This window comes from Ischnura elegans, chromosome 8 (assembly GCF_921293095.1).
Source record: "Ischnura elegans chromosome 8, ioIscEleg1.1, whole genome shotgun sequence".
NCBI lineage: Eukaryota > Metazoa > Arthropoda > Insecta > Odonata > Coenagrionidae > Ischnura > Ischnura elegans.
The window spans coordinates 53,736,669-53,757,164 of record NC_060253.1 but is presented as its reverse complement, the minus strand read 5'-3'; the positions used below and the strand labels follow the sequence as shown (position 1 = coordinate 53,757,164).

Below are 20,496 nucleotides of genomic sequence, written 5' to 3'. Positions count from 1 at the left end.
CTGAGGATGTTAAAAAGGATTATGTATAGATCGACAAGAACATTTAGCGCATCACTCGAGTGAAAATACTAAGGATTGGATATTTTTCGGAATCATCCCACGCATAAGAAATATGCCTCGGGTATTGAAGTAAAGTGAAGAGATTAAGTCAGCATGCTTAAGCGAGAGAAAAATGAACTGTTTCCGTGGAAGGCAACAACCGATACCCTTTTTCCCTTTCCACCTTCGCCGAGGTGAGTCGCGCGGAAGAGGGAGTTTTCACACCACAAAGGCTCTTTTAGCCTTTTTTATTACTGCATCCGTCCGATATGATATTCATTTGTAGCGTTTAGTTTCTTTCTTGAACTTAAAAAAAGCAAGAGATTTTAAGGTTGATTAAATGACGTGAGAAGTATAGAATTTTTTTGGCTCTACAAAACTAAAGTTTAGTTCTATAGTTCGTTCGCTTCGTCCACTCGAATTCCATGAAGATTCAAGATCCAAAAAAATTGTTGATATAATTTTTAATAAAAATTCCAAAGTCTCCATAATCTTGCAATTTTGGTAGGAAAGTACTTGCCCAATCACGCAAGTGTGTAGCAAAAGGCAATTTTCTGCAGGCAGTAATACTGTAACATGGAGATGTCAAAACCTGCTGGCTGAGCATGTAGAATAATTAGTTTTTCTGCTTGAGAATTTGAAAGGGCCAAATAGTACATGGTTCATACATGCAATATGTAATATTTATTACAACTATGAAAATTTCTGTACTCAGGCTTTCCCTTGTAGTTTGGATACTTATATATGGTCGACATATTATGAGTGCCAATATTCTAAAGTAATACTATCATGTTACACCACTTTTCAGGTATGTTCTGTTTTGAAATTTAGCTATTATATTTTAATTACATAGTGATGATATGAAACATGCTTTTGTCAACTGACTGTTTCACAGAGTAATATTTTTTAAAGTGGTTTTCTTGTTGCCTGGAATTAAGTCATATTTTTCTCCGAGCCTATGGCATCAGAATCGATGGAATCGGTATCGGTAGAATCGGAATCGAAATGTCAGAATCGGGATCGGAATCGATAAAATTTTGGAATCGACCCATCACTAGTTCTAATAAATATTTTATGTGGAATAACTTAGTTTAATTTCCATTCAATTTACTACAGGGTTTTCATAACATTTAGCCATTAAACATACATGAACATCCATGTCCTGGATAGGGGCAACCTATTCAGGTGGGAGTCGAAACCTTAGCCTTATGTTGATTCCTCCTCTTGAGCCCTGATGATGCTGCATTGCAGTGAAACGTGTTTACTCCTTTTAAAATAAATATTTATATGGGAAAGCACAAAGTTTTTTTTACTGCTGAGAACTGAAGCCTGAACCTGTGAATAATTAAGAGGGGTATGGATATAATTTTCTTATTCTAATTCTCAGAAAAAAAAGTTTTTGGTGAGGCCTAATACAATTGGCTAGCGTATTGAAACATGATGACTAGAGAAATGTTTTTATATATAGTTAATTATTGTTCTTTTCAATCTTATTTGCATATAGGTATGCACTCAACTTCTGTTCTGGGTCCAGGCTTATTGATAGCTTTGGTGGAGTAATGAAATATGAGCTACTTATTGGAATTGTGAAGGCAAGAAATCCTAATGCCAATCAAAGTTCATTAGTTAGAAAAATATATAAATAAGTTGACATATAACAGTAAAAAAAATCGGTTTCAGAGAGATGTTTCCTACCAAATTTAATTTTCATTTGGATTACAACTAATAATATGGCTTTGCAACATCATAAGTGTTGAACTTATCTAATCAGAAGAGATAAGAATTCAGCATTGTGATGGTATTTAATTGTTAATCAGTTGAATTTAGACAAATATATTTATAACATTTTGCAATCATTTTAGCTCCCTTCCCTTGAAACTGGCTAAACCTGTCCTCTGATGGCAATTTTGGCCCAGCGGCTTGATCACAATGTTGATATGTACTTGATTTTCATAACCTTGGGGGTCAATACTTGCTAGGAATAAATTAATAATGATTACATACATTATGTGGCTTTTTTTCAGGTGATACTTCAGATGCTAATCATGAAGGGGGAAATGATGGGGTTTCTAGTAGACTTCACAGTTTAAAAACTCTCCCAGACCCATTGCATAATTTGAGCTCCTTGAAGCAACTCCTTCACCACAAGTTAGAAGAGTTGAAGAGAGCAAGACATGAGCGGGACTCGGAAGGGAAAGCTGACAGGAAAACATTGGAGTCGCTCCTCTTTGCATGGAGGGACCTTAAACTCCTTCGCCAAGAACAGGGTTTCTCATCCACTCCTTTCCGTCTCTACATAAGAGCCGAGAGCATGCAGAGGAGGAGGAAAAAAGTGGGAAATCCATTTGGTCATGCATCAGATGTCTCGGCCGGAGAAGATGGAAGCTCAACATACCGCGTGGAGGAGCCTAAAACAGACATTTCAGTCAAAAAGGTGAAGAAGGAGGACAAGTCTAAAGAAATTGGGGATGGAAAATCTGTTCCTCCCCCAAAGCCAAAGAGGAAATTCATCAAGAGAGAGAGGAGTCTGGACGTAGCCAAATCAGAGGGTGGTGAACAAATGGGTGAAACCTGGGTGGAAAATGAAGTACAAGGCCAAAAGATGACTGAGGAGGGAAAACATGAAGAAAAGGGTGATAATGTGATGGAGATGAAAGAGAAAATTGAAGAAGGCACATCAGTCAGGGGAAAATGGTTGATGGGAGCAAGGGGAGCCAAAGGGCTTATTGAATTGGGTGATGGTGACAAAGTTACGGCAGGTTCTCGTGGTTTGGAGTTTGACGTTGAGCGTGGCGACCTTGATGATGAAAGGAGTTCTATAGTTAGTGATCTTGCTGATGGCATTCGGAAGAAAAAGAAGAAGAAAAAGAAACGTGCAATGGCAAATGAGGAGGTACAGCTTGGAGGCATGGGTGATACCCCAAGAAATGACTATCATCGAATGAATACAGAGGGAAAAATAGATGATTCCGGTGCTTCGGAAAAGCCTGTCGTTGATTTTCCTGGTGGCGATGGCATCAGAAACAGGCCCACCTCGTCAAGGAACCGAAAAGATGAAAACCAAAATGAAAAGAAGCTTAACCAGCTGAAGATGAGCAGTCGGCAACGGAGGAGGGAAAGACTCAAGTCCTTCTACTTAGCAGAACTATCGGCGGCGATGGAACTATCAGGTCTGGCTCACGAGCAAAGTGAGAGCGGCCGTACTGCAGAAGGAAAAGGTGGGGACTCAGAGAGTGAACGTAGGCCTGTGCCTGCTCCGAGGACATCGAGAAGTGGTGGTGGAGGTAGTGGGAAGGGAGAGATGAGCGAAAATGCGCATGCTGATGCAGGGGATGGAGTGCGATTGGAGGGTGCACCTGAGAGAGTGGCAAAGACGGAGAGTGAGGAGGAGCTGGATGAGGAGGAGATTCTTGCAGCCGAGTGGAGGGCGTGGCAGGAGGATGTGGAGCGGGAGGTGGAGGAGAGGACTGAGGAGGCGCAGGCGGAGTGGGAGCTGGAGATGGAAAGATACAAGCTCATGCTATCGGAGTGGGAGTTCAAGAGGGAAACGGTAAGCTTTTATCGAGAGGAAATTTTCAATTGACAAAATTCGGTTGCAAAAATTCCAATCAAAAAAATTCTTTGCCATGGCTAAGAATCGAATCTAGATCTCCTGGACTTATGCCAGTTGTTCTTCTACTTAAAATAACAAAAATGGTCTTTCTCTGTGGAGTTTTTTCTTGCTTTAAGGAACATGGTAACATCATGGCCAGGTTTACTGTAAGGCAAAATAGGCACATGCCTAGGGGTGACGCAGTCCAAGGGGCCGCTTATGTCACCTCATGCGAGTGGATATGCCTTATCATAAAAATTGGGGAGAGGGGGGGCTCAAGTGAGGTGGGGCGCTAACTGGAGAGGTGCCTATAGCGTAACTTTAGGTAAATCCAGCCCTGGGGAACATGGTGGTATATATAAAATCGTTTCAGGCTTAATTTTATGGAATAATGCTATATCCATGATTAAAGCACAAATGGTAATATCCACACTAATTTATTTATCACTTAACCGACCATGGTTTCGACACTTGGTGTAATTTTCAAGGTATAGCCAATATTAATTTCCCTGCATATAATGAGATCGGATGATATGAAATCCCCACTATTAAAAACTATTCTATGGTCCCTTGGGGAATAATTTCCTCTTATATAAAGAAATTACGACCATCTTCGCTACTTAACCGTTCCTTACCTTATCATCAGTTGTTCTTAAGTGTGGCCATCACCACATTCTCATACTGTTGATCTCAGTGGCACCAATTCCATGAGGCCTGAGGGGGGCTAAGCCCCTTCTAAAATTTGTTATGGGGGTGAGGAAAAAATGTGTCAGGCTTGTTGATTTTCCCCTGAGTGTCCAGTTATCGAGAGTCAAGTTTTCAGGGTTCTAATGTTGATCATATGACTCTTCTAAAAAGCTTTTAAAAACTTTAAACTCACTATTTAAAAATTTCCCGGGTCGAGACCCCCACTATGGGCCACCCCAATATTTTTTATAACTCAGTATCCCTGGTTGATCTTAAAATCCTTCCCATAATAGCTGTTGAATGTAAAGCATGGGAGGATATTTAATTTTTATGGAACTCTTGCTTAAATATAGACAATTTATGGAATATTAGGTGGCAATCCTGTGATTTATAGGGCCAATTCCTTTCTTATGGATACAATGAAATCCCATTTATAGCAAAATAGAACGATGGTCCCCTGAAATTCGTTATAAGCAAGTTTTATTGTAAATATTTAATCATATTTCAATTTTAAAATACAGGGTGAGCATAAATTCTTGCCCTGATTATAAAAACTTACTACAGATTAACCATTTGACATAATAATTTAAATTTGATGCTGTTACAGAGGCCAGTGTTATTAGTTTTTTTTAGACCATTTATGTTAGTAAACTTCAATGTGTGTCCCCTTGGTAGCTCAGACAATTTCAAAGTGGTATTCTAATTCCGCCAGGTGTTTTGCGGCATGTGCTCTGCCGCAGTACCCTGGGGCAGATCCAGGATTTTTTTCTGGGGAGGTGCAAGGGTCTGAAAGGTCTTCTCATATTTGAGATAAAAGACAAAATACAAGAATTACAATACATATATTCTCTTTATTTTGTTATGAAAGTTATTAATATTAAATTAAACGATTGGAACTCCGTAATACACAAAAAAATGAACATCATGATAATTGTATTATCGTATTAAAAATCTTGTATATTTTTTTAAGCGTCTGGGGGGGAGGGGCATGTGCCCCCTTAAATTTGCCTATGACAGTAACTATAGCAGCTTGTATCCTAGCCTTCAGTTTGGCATCAGCAACTGGTGTGGTGAAGACTTGGTCCTTGATGTAGCCTTTTAAATTTAAATTACCTACTATGTCAAACGGTTATTCTGTGATAAATTTTTATAATCAGGGCAAGCCGGCCTCAGTGGCGGCGGGTTAACGTTCTCGCCTGCTAAACAAGAGGTCGCAGGTTCGAGTCCTGCCTGGGTAGGTTTTCCCGGTCTAGGGCATGGTTGTCTGTATACATTTACTTGTTACATTTGTTAAAAACCCCGGTGTAAAATGGCCAATAAAAGCTGTATCCGGTGGTTTGAGAATAAAATAAAATATAAAAATAAAAAGACTTTATACTCACCCTGTATGTAAATATTTAATCAAATTTCAATCTGATCAGTTCCAAAAGAACCGTCAGAGGAGGCGGCAGAAGCAATTGAAGGACAAGGCGAAGGGAAGAAAGAAGGTTAAAAAGGAAGAGAAGGGACCTCCTCTGGACTCTGCCTCGGGAGAGGAGGGGGAAGAAGAGGAGGAAGGGGAGGAGGAAGAGAGAGATGGAGGGGAGGGTGGGAGTGGTCCAAACGACGATGAGTGGATTGTCGAGAGACCTCTCCCTCCGGAGAAGCCCGACTCGAGAGTGATACGGCTGGAGGTGGAAGAGATGATGAAGGCAAGTCGAAAGCCCCCTGGCGAGCCTCGTCTGATCCTCAAGCTGCTCAAGGATGCCAAGGATGACTCCAAAGTGACGTGCCCCAAGTGAGTTGGTGATTTTTATGTGGAATGAGACTTCAAATCTGGAGAATCTCAAAATCTGTGATGCTGGAGAGAGGAAGTTGAAATTTTTAGGCACTATTTTTGTTTCATTTGATATGGACCCATTATTGCATTATGAGTTGCATTTGAGTTGCCTTGCTAAGGATGTAATGTTTTCTGTATTTTTATAATGTCCCATTTACTTATCGACTGCTTTTAGGGGTCATGCTTGAGCTAGTACGCTATTTATGGTGATTTTTTTATACCCTCCTCTCATCATCGACTGATTGACTGAGTGTTCCTTTATAAGCAACTAACTCTTGGTAATAAGTTATCTTAAATATTTTTTGATTAAATTGATGAAAAATGCTGTGAACGGTATTCAATTTATGCTGGTATAGCTAAATTTATGCAAATTAAAAATGCTAGTTTACTAATTAGCTGACACCGTTAATCTACTTTAAAATTTACAGGGCCAATAAAGCTTTATTTTCTGCTATTCTAACTGAAAACTTAGCTGTTAAAAGTATTGATTTTATTGTTTATCTGTCCATATCTGAGCAGGGAAAAGGAAAGGAGATTTGTTGTGGAGTTAACAGAAATACAGGCACGAATATTCTACAATGGAGAGGAGGCTTGCCGTAGCAAGCCAATTCCTTTGACACAGGCATTCTCACCAATTGTGGACCATGCATTTTCCATACGAGGACTGGGCCCACCTTCATCTCTGGCCATAGAACTGTTTGAGAGATTACGAGGCCATAGCACAGCTGGGAGTGGAGTAGGAGGATGGTATCCTCTGGCTCTCATCCACCTACCAGTGCCCTCAAGGTAAATATATCACTGAATAAAAGGGAGGGTAATTGTAGATATTGCCAATGAACATCCATTTTATGTGCAATTTCTTAGTCTGTCATTTAGCATTATATTGTTGTGCATGCATCATAGAATTTGCTATGTAGTTACCATCAGGCCAGGTACATGACCACAAACAAGACAAGTGATATAAATGACCCTAGATGTAAATAGAAGTTAACATTCACAGATATTATGTATATACCATTCCTATGAATAGATGACCATCAGTGAATCATAGAACATTGGGCCAAAATCTTGGTCCATCACGTGGCATACACCGAGTTGTCTAATTTATTTGTATGCGTATTGGAATAAAAATTGGGTCGATAGATGGAGATGAGAGTTGAATTCATGTATATAGGGGTAATTATTACATTTATTAATTATTTTATTTGTTTGTGTACAATGTATTTCTGTATGGAGGCTGGGCAAATTAAAATTATCACATGGTATGCCGGGAGCTTAACTAGTAAGGAGAGGTAGGAATGTAGGATTTCATGAAAGTAAATGCCAAAGATTGGAAATGAATTTAATTTATCAACTTCAGGCACTAAATTAGCCCCCCAGCCACAGAGTTGGCGATTCTCTCCCTCTCCCAAAGCAAATTTCTATGGCTATGGAACTGAGTGTTTAACCGTTTCCTGCTGGTGCCCACAATTGGAAAATGTTTTCCATGCTATAAGTAGCATGAGAATATTTTAAACCTCTCTGTACCGAGCTCTTTTTTGGGTTGGAGTTACCCTGGTATTTTCGTTCCTCAGATTTGGGACACAGCTCAATGGGGCACACATCCCTTACCCCGGCCACTGGACTACACCCTCTAGCCCTATCATAGCACAAATGCACAGTCAACTTATTGCGTTACCAGTGTTTTTTTCAACCAAACATTGTGTATTTGATTTTCAGTAATTTACTCTTCTAAAAGAATTATTAACATTTTTAAGCATAGTGGAATTTTAAACGGGTTTCTAGTGTTAATAACAACAAAGTTAGTAAATACAAGGTAACAAGGCTTTAAGTCCAGAAGTCCATAATTTTTAACGCTAAAATTTCATTTAAAAATTGCTTACGCACGGAACAAAACGAAGAATTCATTTCAAAGTATAAAAAAATTGTAGTATCCAACAAGGTATATCATTGAAAAAACAATTGACAATATAACCACTTCATAATGGATTCCTGCGGTGAGGATGATCAAAAATGAATGGGAGAGTCGGGCTTTATTGCATGGGGAATGGCCCTAATTAGGACTTGGCCCCTTAAGGACTCGCTAGGCCGGGTCCCAGGCCGGGCCTGATAGCATCAGACAATTGCTACCTCAGAGGTCACTTCCCTTCCCTCACATCGGCCAGAGCCGACGTCCACTCATTTGCATTGAAAAATCTGTGACAGCTATACCCGACTTCAGGTGTTTTGTGTTTGAAAATTCCCGTCTGCTCCACCCAACGTCCGGTGCAAAATGGTTAATTGTTGTTCTCCTGGTAACCTCATTTAATGCTGATTGTATTATATGTCAGTAAAGAAATTGATTAATATGATGAATTTAGACAAGTACCTATTTTCTCATTGTATACGGTAAAACCAATATCAGATTCATCATTACTTTTATTTTCTTTTAGGAAAACGGTGGTGAGAGATGACACCTTGCCAGAGCGTCTTGAGTTTGGAAATGATAAAGTGACTGTCTATTCTCATGCTGGTGTGGGGAGTGGTTTATACTTCAATCCGTTCCCAACTGTACGAGACTCCATGGAGGAGGAACGGCCCAATCTATGCTTGCACCTCTGCGGCGGTATTTGGTGTCGCTTAGGCTGGGCTGTGAGTGAGGATGGGGTGGTGCTCTCACCAAAAGGATATAATTTCCTTGGTCATTCAGAAGAAGAAAGGCAAAAGTAAGTTTCCTAACAGGTTCCAGCCAACAGCTTGGTATTTGCTTAAATCATGCATGGTAGGCTTGAATTTTCAAGTACATACTCAAATGCTTTGGGTTTCAATGCGTGAAATATCTTATTAAATATGCTGAATGTTATGTTCGACATGCTAAAAGAGAAAAAAAATAATTACCTTTCACGAAAGGGAAAAGCTTAGGAAAAGTCCTATGGCTTGGAAGATGAACGTGGAAGGGCACATGGGGTGTAGGTGGCACCCCAGAACACTTTAACTTGTACCGATCCCAAAGCAGAATGAAAATTTTGTGGTATACTGGCAGTATTTCGTCAAAATGTATGAGACTTGAAGATATAAGAACTAACAGTATTGTAGATACCACAATGTTCACGCAATGGGTCAAAAAAGAACCATGGGGTGTCATTAACACCCTGCTTGCCCTTTCCCAGGTTAACAATTTTTTAAATATCTTCTCTTAATTTTGAAATCACAGTGAGGAAGAGATGCAATCAATAAGGAAGCTGCTTGTTATGCTGCAACGAGGTGCTGGTGCCACTGGCTGGAACAGCTCAAAGAATGGTGGAATGGAAAGGCTCCGTCAGTTGGCTGAGGATGCCAAATCAAAAGCTTCTACAAATGCAAATGATGAAATGTTCCAGCTCATTGAGGTACGATATAATTATTGATCACCCTTGACTTTTTGCCAATTCCCGTGACTTAAAGAGGTTAGTTCTACCCATGCTTATGTTCATTCAGAAATTTAAGGCACTGAGTGCTTCACCCAAAAAGGTTGGTCAAGATGGCGAGTTTAAAGTGCATTCCCTGCTGTCGTGGGCCAGACCCGGGGCCTTGAGTCTCGGGGGTTGCATGTTTTAAAGTGTGGGCTCTTGCCTTTTGTGTCGGGAAACGAATAATCACACAAAAATATTTAAAGTTTTACCCAGTGTTTATTCCCATTTAAAATACCAATTGCAAATCAATTGGAAGGAAAGGTTTTAAATAATGAATTTGTGCGTCTAGGATAGCCAAAAGTTAAGATACAGTTGAGGACCTCCAGGGACGCCGACTTACGAAATATATTGGGGGGGCGAAATATATTATATAACCGGGGATCTTGGCCCGGGAAATTTTATAAGTAGTGAGTTTTAAGTTTTTTAAGCATTTTTGAAGAGTCATATGATCAACATTAGAACCCTGATAATTCGAATCTCGATATCTGGACAGTCCGGGGAAAATCGACAAGCTTGACACATTTTTTCCTCGCATCCATAACGAATTTTGAGGGGGCTCGGGCCCCCTCAAGCCCCATGGAGTCGGCGCCACTGAGGACCTCAAATCCGGAAAGCTTGGGACCAAATAGTTTCTGGATTTATGGTTTTTCTGGATTTCCGCTCTTCTGTGCTAGTGCTTCCATATTTTGTTAATTAATTAATTTATAAATGCATTCAGGCTCCTATGCTCGATATTTGAGATCGCTGCGTGTCCCTGCCTAGATTTTTCCTGCCTGGCTTTTTTTGTTTTTTTTTTAATTCAAAACTTGTAGAATTTTATACAGCCCCATTTTACGTTGTGATATCTATCGATACCTTCCTTAGTTGGACAGTAAATCTGTGCAAATGCTTCTATATGTAGTTAATTAATTAATTAATAATTGCATTCAGGCTCTTATGTTCGATATTTGGGATCCCTACATGTCCCTGCCTAGGTTGTTAGCATATGTCCATAGCGTATGTTAACTTCCTACTCATCCCAGAACAAGGCTCAGAGAGTGGTGCCATGAGGTGGCAAGTCAAAACACTACGCAGAGGAATTTTTAAACGTTCCGGATTTCTGGTTTTTGGATTCCGGATTTGAGGTCCTCAACTGTATTACCAAAGTCTCGGGAAGGAGAGGAGATGCTGGTGATGACACAGGTGGATAGCGAGGTGCTTTGGTAGCATGTGCCATAAGGTCTGCGCTTTGACTCCAACTAACAGCTACACTGTGACTGACCCCTAGCAAGTGTACTGGTGACTGAGTAACTGAGTCAAGTAAGTGAGAGTGCCAATAGTATCTCCACCATGCCATTATATAGGGAAGGTGAAACAAGGATGTTTTCAACAAAGAGGAATGGCAAGAGGAAGGTTTTGGCATTCTCGGAAGTGAAAGGTAAAAATCACGAGGCACAGTTGGACAAAGCAGGCTCTTCTGTGATGACACAAAACAACACATTTATGCATATTTTTGGAAATTGAAATATTCCATTTCTGTATCACTACACTAGTAAAGCATAGGTATGAAAACTTTCACTCATTTTGTGTGGGAGGATCAGCACACATATGCATGCCATCTTACTCTGTAGGGTCTTTTGTTGAGGGTGCTTAGAGACTTCACTTGGGGTTGAACCTAGGATCCTTTTTGTTGTAGCCAAATCGATACCTCCACTGGAAAAACGCTCAACAATTGCCCACCGATTCAAATCCACTCATCTAGTAGTCCAACAATACGAATCCGCTCAGCTGGCAGTGTCTGTAGCATAAACGCTCACCTCCAAGGTTGGAGAATAGGACATGAGCGTTTTTGCTCCGGGCACTGCCAGTTGAGCGGATTCGTAATGTTGGGCTACTAGATGAGCAGATTTGATTCAGTGGGCGATTGTTGAGCGTTTTTGCAGAGGAGGTATCGAAATGCTAAAATTAAGTTGGCAATATCAATATGTATTGGTGTTAAGTCCCTGGATCATGGAAAATGTTTATTATTTACTCCTTTTTAAAGAGAGGATGTATAAAGTTATATTTAAGTGAAAACTTGGAAAGCATATTTTCTCAATGTATCTATAGTCCTTTATTATTCTGAAATAAATATTCCTTTACTTAGCCTTTCGAATCAGACTGTATGTGTACCAAGTGAAAGATTTGTCAACACTCGGTTGCCAATCTTGACAGGGGCGCAGCTAGGAATTAAGGCTGGGGAGGGTTTAGGTGCAACTAATACCGGGGCGTGTGGGGGCATGGAAAACCCACCAGGATAAGCGGTAGGTGTGAGATCAATAAATTGCAAAATTTTAAAATAAATGGTTCAAAATGGTGAGTTTTACGACTTTCTGAGGGAAATTTTATTAATACTTACACTATTCTAATGTAATATCAATCCAATTATGTAAATTGGATTAACTTTAAAATTTTTCTGAGCTCTGGGGGGGGGGGGTTTATATCCCCCAAAACCCCCCCCCTCGCTGCGCCACTGAATCTTGAAGTACACTTTCCATTGAAGCTGTATCACTCACATACACTACAATAGGTTAGTCTACCAGTTATTTTTATCACTGATTATGATAGAGGGTGAAAAATAATGAGACCCGTATTTTTAAGTTTTTCAATCTCGACTACTTCCTGAGTTCTTTTATGGAGAAGTTGATGACATCATTCACTCCTGCTGAGAAGGGTCACTTCTTATCTGCTACTTTTTATGAGTTAATCCTCATTGATTGATAATTTTCATACGCATGTGAACTTTTGCTATTTTTTGCCCTCTTATAGGTAGAAATTTTCACTAAATATAGCTCATTCCATTTCAGGATTGGACCCTTAGTCGGTTGGACAGAAAAGAACACTTCCGCCTGGATCCACTGATGGACGAATTTAAATTTGATGCCGATCCATGGAGAAGGTGGGAAACAAAAGAAAGTCTGAAGAAAGAAAGTGATGAATGGTGGATGGTCAATCGTCGACTTCGAATTCTTCACTTGAGAGACAAAGGTGTACCTGAGTTTCGTAGCTTACGCTGCGTGCCTCTGAATGAGAGGGAAATACCTCAAGATGTTTTTAAGGTAAGTAAAACCCTAGAATGTAATTCATTGTGTAGTCATTCACTTATCACATGATTTAATTCATAATTAAGAAATTGATGGTGAGCTACACCATCTATGCTTGAAAGCTGTTTCTGGTCTGCAGTTTCAAATCTTGAGTGAGGAAGTTGTACTGAGAAGTGCATGCATGTCATTGTGGTGAAAATTTCAAAATTTGTTCTTCTAATACAATATAATTGACTGTGGACTAAAACAAAATAGCCTTTGTATACCATTTTTGGGAATGTAGCTATTGAGAGTAGCTTTCTTACTCAGCTGTGTACTTGAGGAATACTCTAGGGCATGGCTTACTAGAATAAAGATGAAGATTTTACTTTTCAAGGGAATAAAGATTGTACTTTTCAAGACATAACATGGAGGGGGTAGGATTAGGGTTGCAAACTGCCAAAATTTCCACAGGGAAGAATGACGCCTCGGTAGCTTAACTGGCTAAAGCACTCGGCCGGAAATCAAGGGATCCGGGTTCGAATCCCGGTCAAGGCGAATGATTTTTTCTCTGTGGATTTTTCGCACAATTTGTGCATTGCGGGTGACTCCCTTAAAGTTATCACCGTGGCTAGTCCCGGTATACTTAAATTCGTCAAGAGAGAACACCTCCATGTGTTCAAAGTTCGGACTTTACTCTCCGGCTGTGGCGCCATGCGCACGATTTGGACTGCTCGTCGCATAATATGCTCGGCAGTCCATACCACCTTGTCCGGTATAGTCCACAAATTTCCACAGGGAAGAATGACGCCTCGGTAGCTTAACTGGCTAAAGCACTCGGCCGGAAATCGAGGGATCCGGGTTCGAATCCCGGTCAAGGCGAATGATTTTTTTCTCTGTGGATTTTTCGCACAATTTGCAAACTGCCCTTAAAACCTTGGGAGGTACAATCAAAGTTCCAAATATATCCTCCCAAAATCCCAAATGTATTCCACCATTGTGTAAACCTCCAAAAAAATTATCTGAATAATAAAAAAAAAATCTAAAAATCTAAAAAATCTAATCTAAAATTTATCTGTTTATTAATTAAATAAACATTCAACAGATTTTGTCTTGCATTTGAATCAGGGATATGAAAATCGGGTCCAGTCTCAGCTGACGCACAACTTTTCAGTGAGGGAGGATTTGAACTCTTCTGGCATTGATGCCCTCTCGCTCAGAATTCCGAGAAGCGGAGAGAGGTTTGTGAGCGAATCAGGAGGCTGTGATCCTCACGAAAGCAGGCGAGAATGGGGTCGGAAATTTCTTCAAGAGGCTCGTTTCCGACTGCTCCAGCAATCACATTTAGCGAGGAAACAGCAGAAAAGGCTATCTGACTTAGTGATTGAGGAGCAAGTGCCAACCATGGGGTGAGTTTTTGTAGGTAGCTCAATAATAATAATAATAATAATAATTTATTTGTCCAAGGATCTACAAGAAGATAGAAGACACGTCAAAAAAAAGGGGGAGAAGGAGATTCATACAATTTATTGGAAACATATACATATTTGAAATGTTATGTACAAGTATGTATTTTCACATATAATATATTTTCAGAACATGAAAATGAAGCACTAGATTGTGGAGTCCGTCAGGTATTCCGTAACAGAATAATAATTCTTTTCAAGCAAGAATGCCTTCAAATTCCTTTTAAAAGATACCAATGACTCACATTGATTTTTTAAATGGTGCGGGAGTTTATTGTATGCTCGGAGTCCCATTTCTCTTGTACCTAATTTAGTTCTATTTTTCCTCTCTGTATTATAGTGAAGGCTTTGCCTATTTCTGGTTTCATAATTATGAAAACTGGAGTTAATTTCAAACATGTCCAGATTTTTAAGCACAAATATTGACTTTTTACATGTAATGGCTCAGATTATATTGCATGTTTTGTGAACATGTAGATGCAAGTGTTCTCTCATATTGATCTGGCAATCTAAAAATTCACCTACCCTGCAGTAGGTATACATACCAAAATATAATTTTCTTTTGTAAGCCATCTAATTAAAACCTTGAAAGAGAGATAATTGTAGTGTGTTCTGTTCATTCAAATTAATCTTCCTCCATGCCTCAATATCCAAATGAGTTGAGCTCCTCCATTTTTCATATGCTATATCTAAAATGATGACTTGTTTTCTCTTTGCTTTGGTCTTTATTGTCTTTTCTCTTCAATAGCCTTAACAAAAAATTCAAGTTACATTGCTGATGATCAATGATACTGATTTCGTACCAGGGTGTTTAAATGTAGAGGAATGAGGTACCTGAGAAGAGATGTTGAGATTAAAAATATGTCCAAAATAGAGTGAACTGCCTCTGGTTTCAACATGGTTAAAAAGCTTATACATATGTATTTAAAATTTAATTTTACGTAAACAAACATTATGATACGTCCATTCATAATAAGCAACAAATAGTAATAGAAAACACACTAGCAAATACCTGCTTTGTGCTTTAGAATTGTTTAAGTTGACATTCTTAAATTACGAGAATCTTCGTCAATCATCTGGAAAAATAGAGCAAGAATTCTTGCCATCTGTGCATAATGTGTTAATACATAATGGACTTTTCTTAGTTAATTATTAACAGCTTATATACTTATCTTTTCCATTAGAATGGAGTTTTAATATGGATGAATGTATCAAAGAACACTGGTTTTTCATGTTCTCAGAGTTTAGAGCGAATTGATCCATTCATTGTATTAACTACACACACTTCAACATCTGTAGGAGTCTTGGAATGACACTGCTGGAGAGAATGAAGCCTAAACGTCCTCTGAAGCCATTTCGTCGTTCTTGGCTTGGCTCATCCATGTCTCCTGGTGTAACTGGAGGCAGTGGTGGTCCCAATCCCCCAGGACCATCATCCAGGGAGGTGAAAGTTAAAGTGAATGTGGTACGAGCATTCGGTGTTCCAGTGCGGCGTGACATTGATCCAGTCATGGGTATGTGATAGTGTACTTATTGATTTTACCTACTCCCATCTTTGAAGGTCAATTTTATGTATTTTGATTTTGGGGTATCCATTTTCCATATGAAAAAAGCATGTATTGGGTGTGAATGCTATTACTTTTTAAATTAAATTTTAAGTAATCACTACCAATAATTTCTGGGAATAACTTTGTGAACTTGGTGCTCAGCATATCATAAGGGAAAGGAATCATTTTCTTGCTTGCTCGGGGAAGCAGGTAAGTTTGAAGGGAGGGGAGTTAAATTCAAAGTGAAGGTTTTATTTAAGTATTGAGATGCCAATGGAAGTCTTAGATATTGGCCAAAAGTACATGCTAAGACTCCCAACAGCTGGCAATAGGATTAAGAAAAAAATCTCCTAAATATTTTTCTCATGCATTTACTCATTAGTCAAGGGTCCACCTCTAATTGCATCTTATGAGAAATGTTTTCTTGAACTGGAGCAATTTTTTTCTCCTTTTATTCCATGAAAGATTCGGGACCTTGGAATTCACCTTCATCTTCCACTCGACCGTGGTATTGGGAGCCTCAGCAAAGCCAGATTCTGAGTGAGCATGGTCTAGCCGAGGTTCTTGTTCGGCCATTTGTTGAGGTTGCCCTGGGGACGTCTAGAGCGAGGACAACCACTGCACTTGGAGTGAATCCTACTTGGAATGAGGAACTTCAGCTCACCTTGAACCTTGAAACGTCAATGCTGGAAAAGTAATTTCAAAATAACACCTTCAATATGAATAAAAATGCTGAGAAACTTGAGGAAAATAGTCATTCACTAACTATCTATTTTTCAAACTGAAACGGTGTGGGATTTAAACTGAATGTGCCATTGAATTTCAATATTTACAGAATGGCATATTTGTTGGTTAATATGAGTTGGGTATCCAGGAACTTCGTTCGGGGGGGTCCAAAATCAGGGCGAAAATTTTTGAAAAGCAGGGTACTAAGTAGAGGATTTTAAACTAATTTTAACACTTTCATAATCAAATAAACCTCATTTGTCAAAGAAATCTTTCGTAAATTCATGATTTTTCAATATTTTGTTTCCTTTTATGAAGCAAAGTTAGTGTGTTTTTATATTTTATGAGTGTGTTTTTATATAAGGGGGAGGTCCGGGGGGTCTGGATCCCCCGACCTTCCCCTGGCTATGCCGCTGATTAATATGCTCTTTGGCTTATAGAAAATCTCATTGTTGATATTAAAATATTTTTGGTAATTGTCTTATATTCTCTTTCTAGGGAAAATGCTTATATATGTAATTGATAATTTGATGAAAATTTAATTTTAACTCCTGGCCGACAGCTGAGGTCATTTGTGCCATGAGGGAAGGGGTAGGTAAGGAAGGGTGAAGAGAAACCCGGCGTTGGCATTAGCCTGCTCTTAACGAAAGGTGCCAAGGGGACCACGGCTTAACATCCCATCTGATAGACAGAGTGTTGTGCTTGAAATGTCCTCCACACAACATTCAAGCAGGGATCAGGCAGTCTGAAAATTCTCTGCCACTGCCGGGATTTGAACCGAAGTCCACCGGGTGGGAAGCCAACACTCTAGCCACCACACCAACCCGATCCCCTATTTTAACTCCTTTTGCAATCAGTCACCTCTAATATAAACAGTCAAATGCAATGTCAGGCTATTGACATCTGATAAATCATACCATTTTCCAGGACCAAGAAGCATGCTTCATTCCTCACAAGTGCCTATGACTCAACAGAGAATGAATTGGACTCCCCAGCGTGGTGGACTGCCAATGGAGACGTTAATTCAATTGAGGACTTGCAGCTTTCAATTCTGTTGAAAGATGAAGCTGTGGTTGACCTTTTAGTGGACAACAGAGCCAGGGAAGCAGGAGAGATCCATCAGACCACTCAGAAGCACTTCCTTGCATCACTTCTCATTCCGTTATCCACTCTACGCTTCAATCACAGGGTAATTAATCTTCCTTTTCTCTGAGGCTCTTTGTGGGATTCACAACCAATTTTTTGCCTCAGTCGGTAAAATAACCTACATAGGTAGTAGGAGACATGATTTTTGCCTCTCGTGGAGTTTTTTGCTCATACAAAGAATGGTAGACTTGGCTTACAATGAGGGAGCAAATTTATGTTTTGCATTTTAATGGGTTCTCTGTTGATAGCAGGTTCAAGCAGTATTTCATTTGCATATAAGTGGCTGAACTTGCCAAACAAGTTCAGTGTTACCAAGTAAAAACTCCCTAAAATATATTTTTTAGTTTTCTATTAAAAGTACCTCGGTTAACCTTTGTTTCTAATCAGACAGAGTTTTTTTTTCTGTATCCAGTCATTGCCTTTGCATTGAAGGACATATCAGTTGCTGAACTTGTCAAATGATGTAGTTCACACATAAGCAAAGTGCCCTTGGTTCAGTTCATTGTTTGAAGTGATGGAGATAATACCATGTGAGAAAAAATTGATCTAAGAGAAGTGAAGTATATTAGTTTAACTGTTAATTAAAACTCTGATAAGGCAGTGGTTCAGCCCTCCTGGTTCTTGCGTGACATAATCTTGAGTGGCTCAAACATAACCTTCTAGATGAAGGAGATTGGGGAGGAGACCTGAAGGGAAGGGGAGATAATGTGGACATACTCCACATCTAGGTCTGGGGGATATTGAAAATTTGAGATTAGAATAGATAATTTTTAGTATCATTAATGTCAATTATGGTAACTGAGCTTGGAATAATATTTATCATCGCTTTAGGAGAAATTAAAATATCACCATAAAATCATGTATTTTGATACATTATAGGTGATAAAAATTACCTTTCAATAAAATATCATCCTTTTTTTCACCCAATTTTACACGCTTGATAGGAAAAACCATTTTCCTATCAAGCGTGCTTTATCAGATAAAGTAATTTAAAATATGTAGGGTATATGCCAGATGGTGCATTGTGATATTTTATGAGGAGGCTATTATTTATGGGATAGTACATCACATTCTTTTACTGTGATATTTTTATTGTGCCTGATATTTGGATTTTATCAAACAATATATCCAGTGTTTAACAGACAATCATAGATCACCAATTGTCAAAACTCAATGTTGCATTCCCGATACATTCATTTGTCCTAATATATTTGAATATTTTAATACAATGCCCATGCCTCGCTGGATCTGCACCAAATTTTCACCCTTTTCCTCTACCAAGTTATACCAAATATTAGGAGAGAAATTTCTTCATCTTTGTTGTATGAATAAGAACATTAACATTCCAACATCTTGCAGAGTATCCTCCTTAGTGGCTTGTTTGTGTGCTTATATAGCTGATCTTTGATGCACAGAAACTTCTCTTGCTATAACATTATATATGCTATAGCATGCTTATAAGCATTGAATATTATGTACATATGGAGGATTTAATTCTGGAAATAAATTTTTAAGCCAATTTAAATCTACTTTTTGGCCCCTTGACTATGTATATTCATTTAACACTTTCGCTACCAATGACGAAAATATGTGTCTGGACGTTTCTTGACCCGGGAGGCTTTCGTCTCTTGGATCAAGAAACGTCTCTTTGGGCTCAGTACAGCAGTCATGCTAAGGAGAGAACTCCACCATCTCGAAAGGGTTAAATACATTACTTATCGCTGTGCATATCTCTGTAAATAAAATGAGATTAGGTACAGTAAACAAAATCAAATTTACTCCACTCTTATTTTATTTTCAGATGGAAGGCACTTTCAGAATGTCCTCTCCACCAGTGCTTCTAGGTTATTCCAGAGAAGAAATGGCCTTTGGAAGTGGGCAATACTCTGGATCAGCCCGTATGCTGCCAGTAAGTAGCCCTGTGCCAGGGTTGCAGCCGGGTGTAATATACCTCACACTCTTCATAACCGTTCAACCTCCCTTGCCAGCTATTCACATGGATTTTGAGGTATGTGTGTACCTAATTTTTTGAGCATATTCTGTTTTAAGGATTCTCAGGTTTCCAGCTGGGTTAGATAGACTATTGTTTCTAACCTTCTGAGTTCAAACGTGACCCTTATCACCAGGGGCAGTGGCGTAACCAGGGGGGGTGTGTGTGAATGTGTTGATGATAAAATTCAATTTCAATAGGGTGGTTTCCTTTTATTTTTTTATTGCCTAAATCGAAAGATTATTACTCCTGGAGTACGCATTTCACGCTCTTAGATTTTTAAATGACAATATCTATTTTTCAGGATTAAACGAAAATTAAAAATTTTCAAGTGCGCGAAAACACGACGGCTAAGTAGGAACGATGGGAAAAGCCCGAGTGACGTATTTCTGGTTCCCGCTGTTGCAAAGTGAGGTGACCTTGGGGTGAGGCTTTGAGTGCTGATACGACGCAGTATGCTAGGAGGTAGCGGAGTACCCTGCTAGCAGGTAGCGCTTGGCTTAAATAAGGGTTATTATTCCCCTATCAAACGAAGGAAACTTTCCGACCATAGCCAATTTTAATAGGTGATTATTAAGAGATGTTTCCCTGAGCTCTGTGCCTCATGCATGCATTAGTAATCTCAGACAATATAAAACTCCTATCTACTCGTATATAAACTAGGTCCCTGTGACGTCACGTGGAGTGGAATCGCATGGGTGCCAATCTGGCCTTTTTCAAATGCGGTTAAAATTGACCATTGCCATTCGTCTAAACTAGGATTTCTAAAACCAAATAATTTGTATATTACGAATACACTAATGGTGGGTAAGGAATCGCAATCAATGCATTTTGTTTTCTTTGATGAAGGAAACTACCCTATTAATTAATTTATAATCATGGGCCATTTGGCTCGTGGGATAATATGATGAGGGGATATGAATGTCAAAATTGTGATTTTTAGTGGATATGAAATGAACATTTCTTTTCCAAATAAATCTTTCGTACAGATAAGATATAAGAAAATTCATGT

The 20,496-nt window shown here is 39.1% G+C and overlaps 1 protein-coding gene across 1 annotated transcript in view; it reads left to right on the top strand.

The window, feature by feature from the left end:
* Positions 1–20,496, top strand: part of LOC124163594 (coiled-coil and C2 domain-containing protein 2A) — a 150,386-nt gene that overhangs the window by 106,693 nt on the left and 23,197 nt on the right. Inside the window, exons 12-22 of the mRNA XM_046540606.1 lie at positions 2,064–3,589; positions 5,740–6,095; positions 6,657–6,923; positions 8,570–8,842; positions 9,331–9,505; positions 12,394–12,645; positions 13,738–14,018; positions 15,375–15,589; positions 16,088–16,316; positions 17,276–17,537; positions 19,296–19,502. Of these exons, the coding sequence (XP_046396562.1) occupies positions 2,064–3,589; positions 5,740–6,095; positions 6,657–6,923; positions 8,570–8,842; positions 9,331–9,505; positions 12,394–12,645; positions 13,738–14,018; positions 15,375–15,589; positions 16,088–16,316; positions 17,276–17,537; positions 19,296–19,502 (4,043 nt within the window). The remainder of the gene's footprint in view (positions 1–2,063; positions 3,590–5,739; positions 6,096–6,656; positions 6,924–8,569; positions 8,843–9,330; positions 9,506–12,393; positions 12,646–13,737; positions 14,019–15,374; positions 15,590–16,087; positions 16,317–17,275; positions 17,538–19,295; positions 19,503–20,496) is intronic.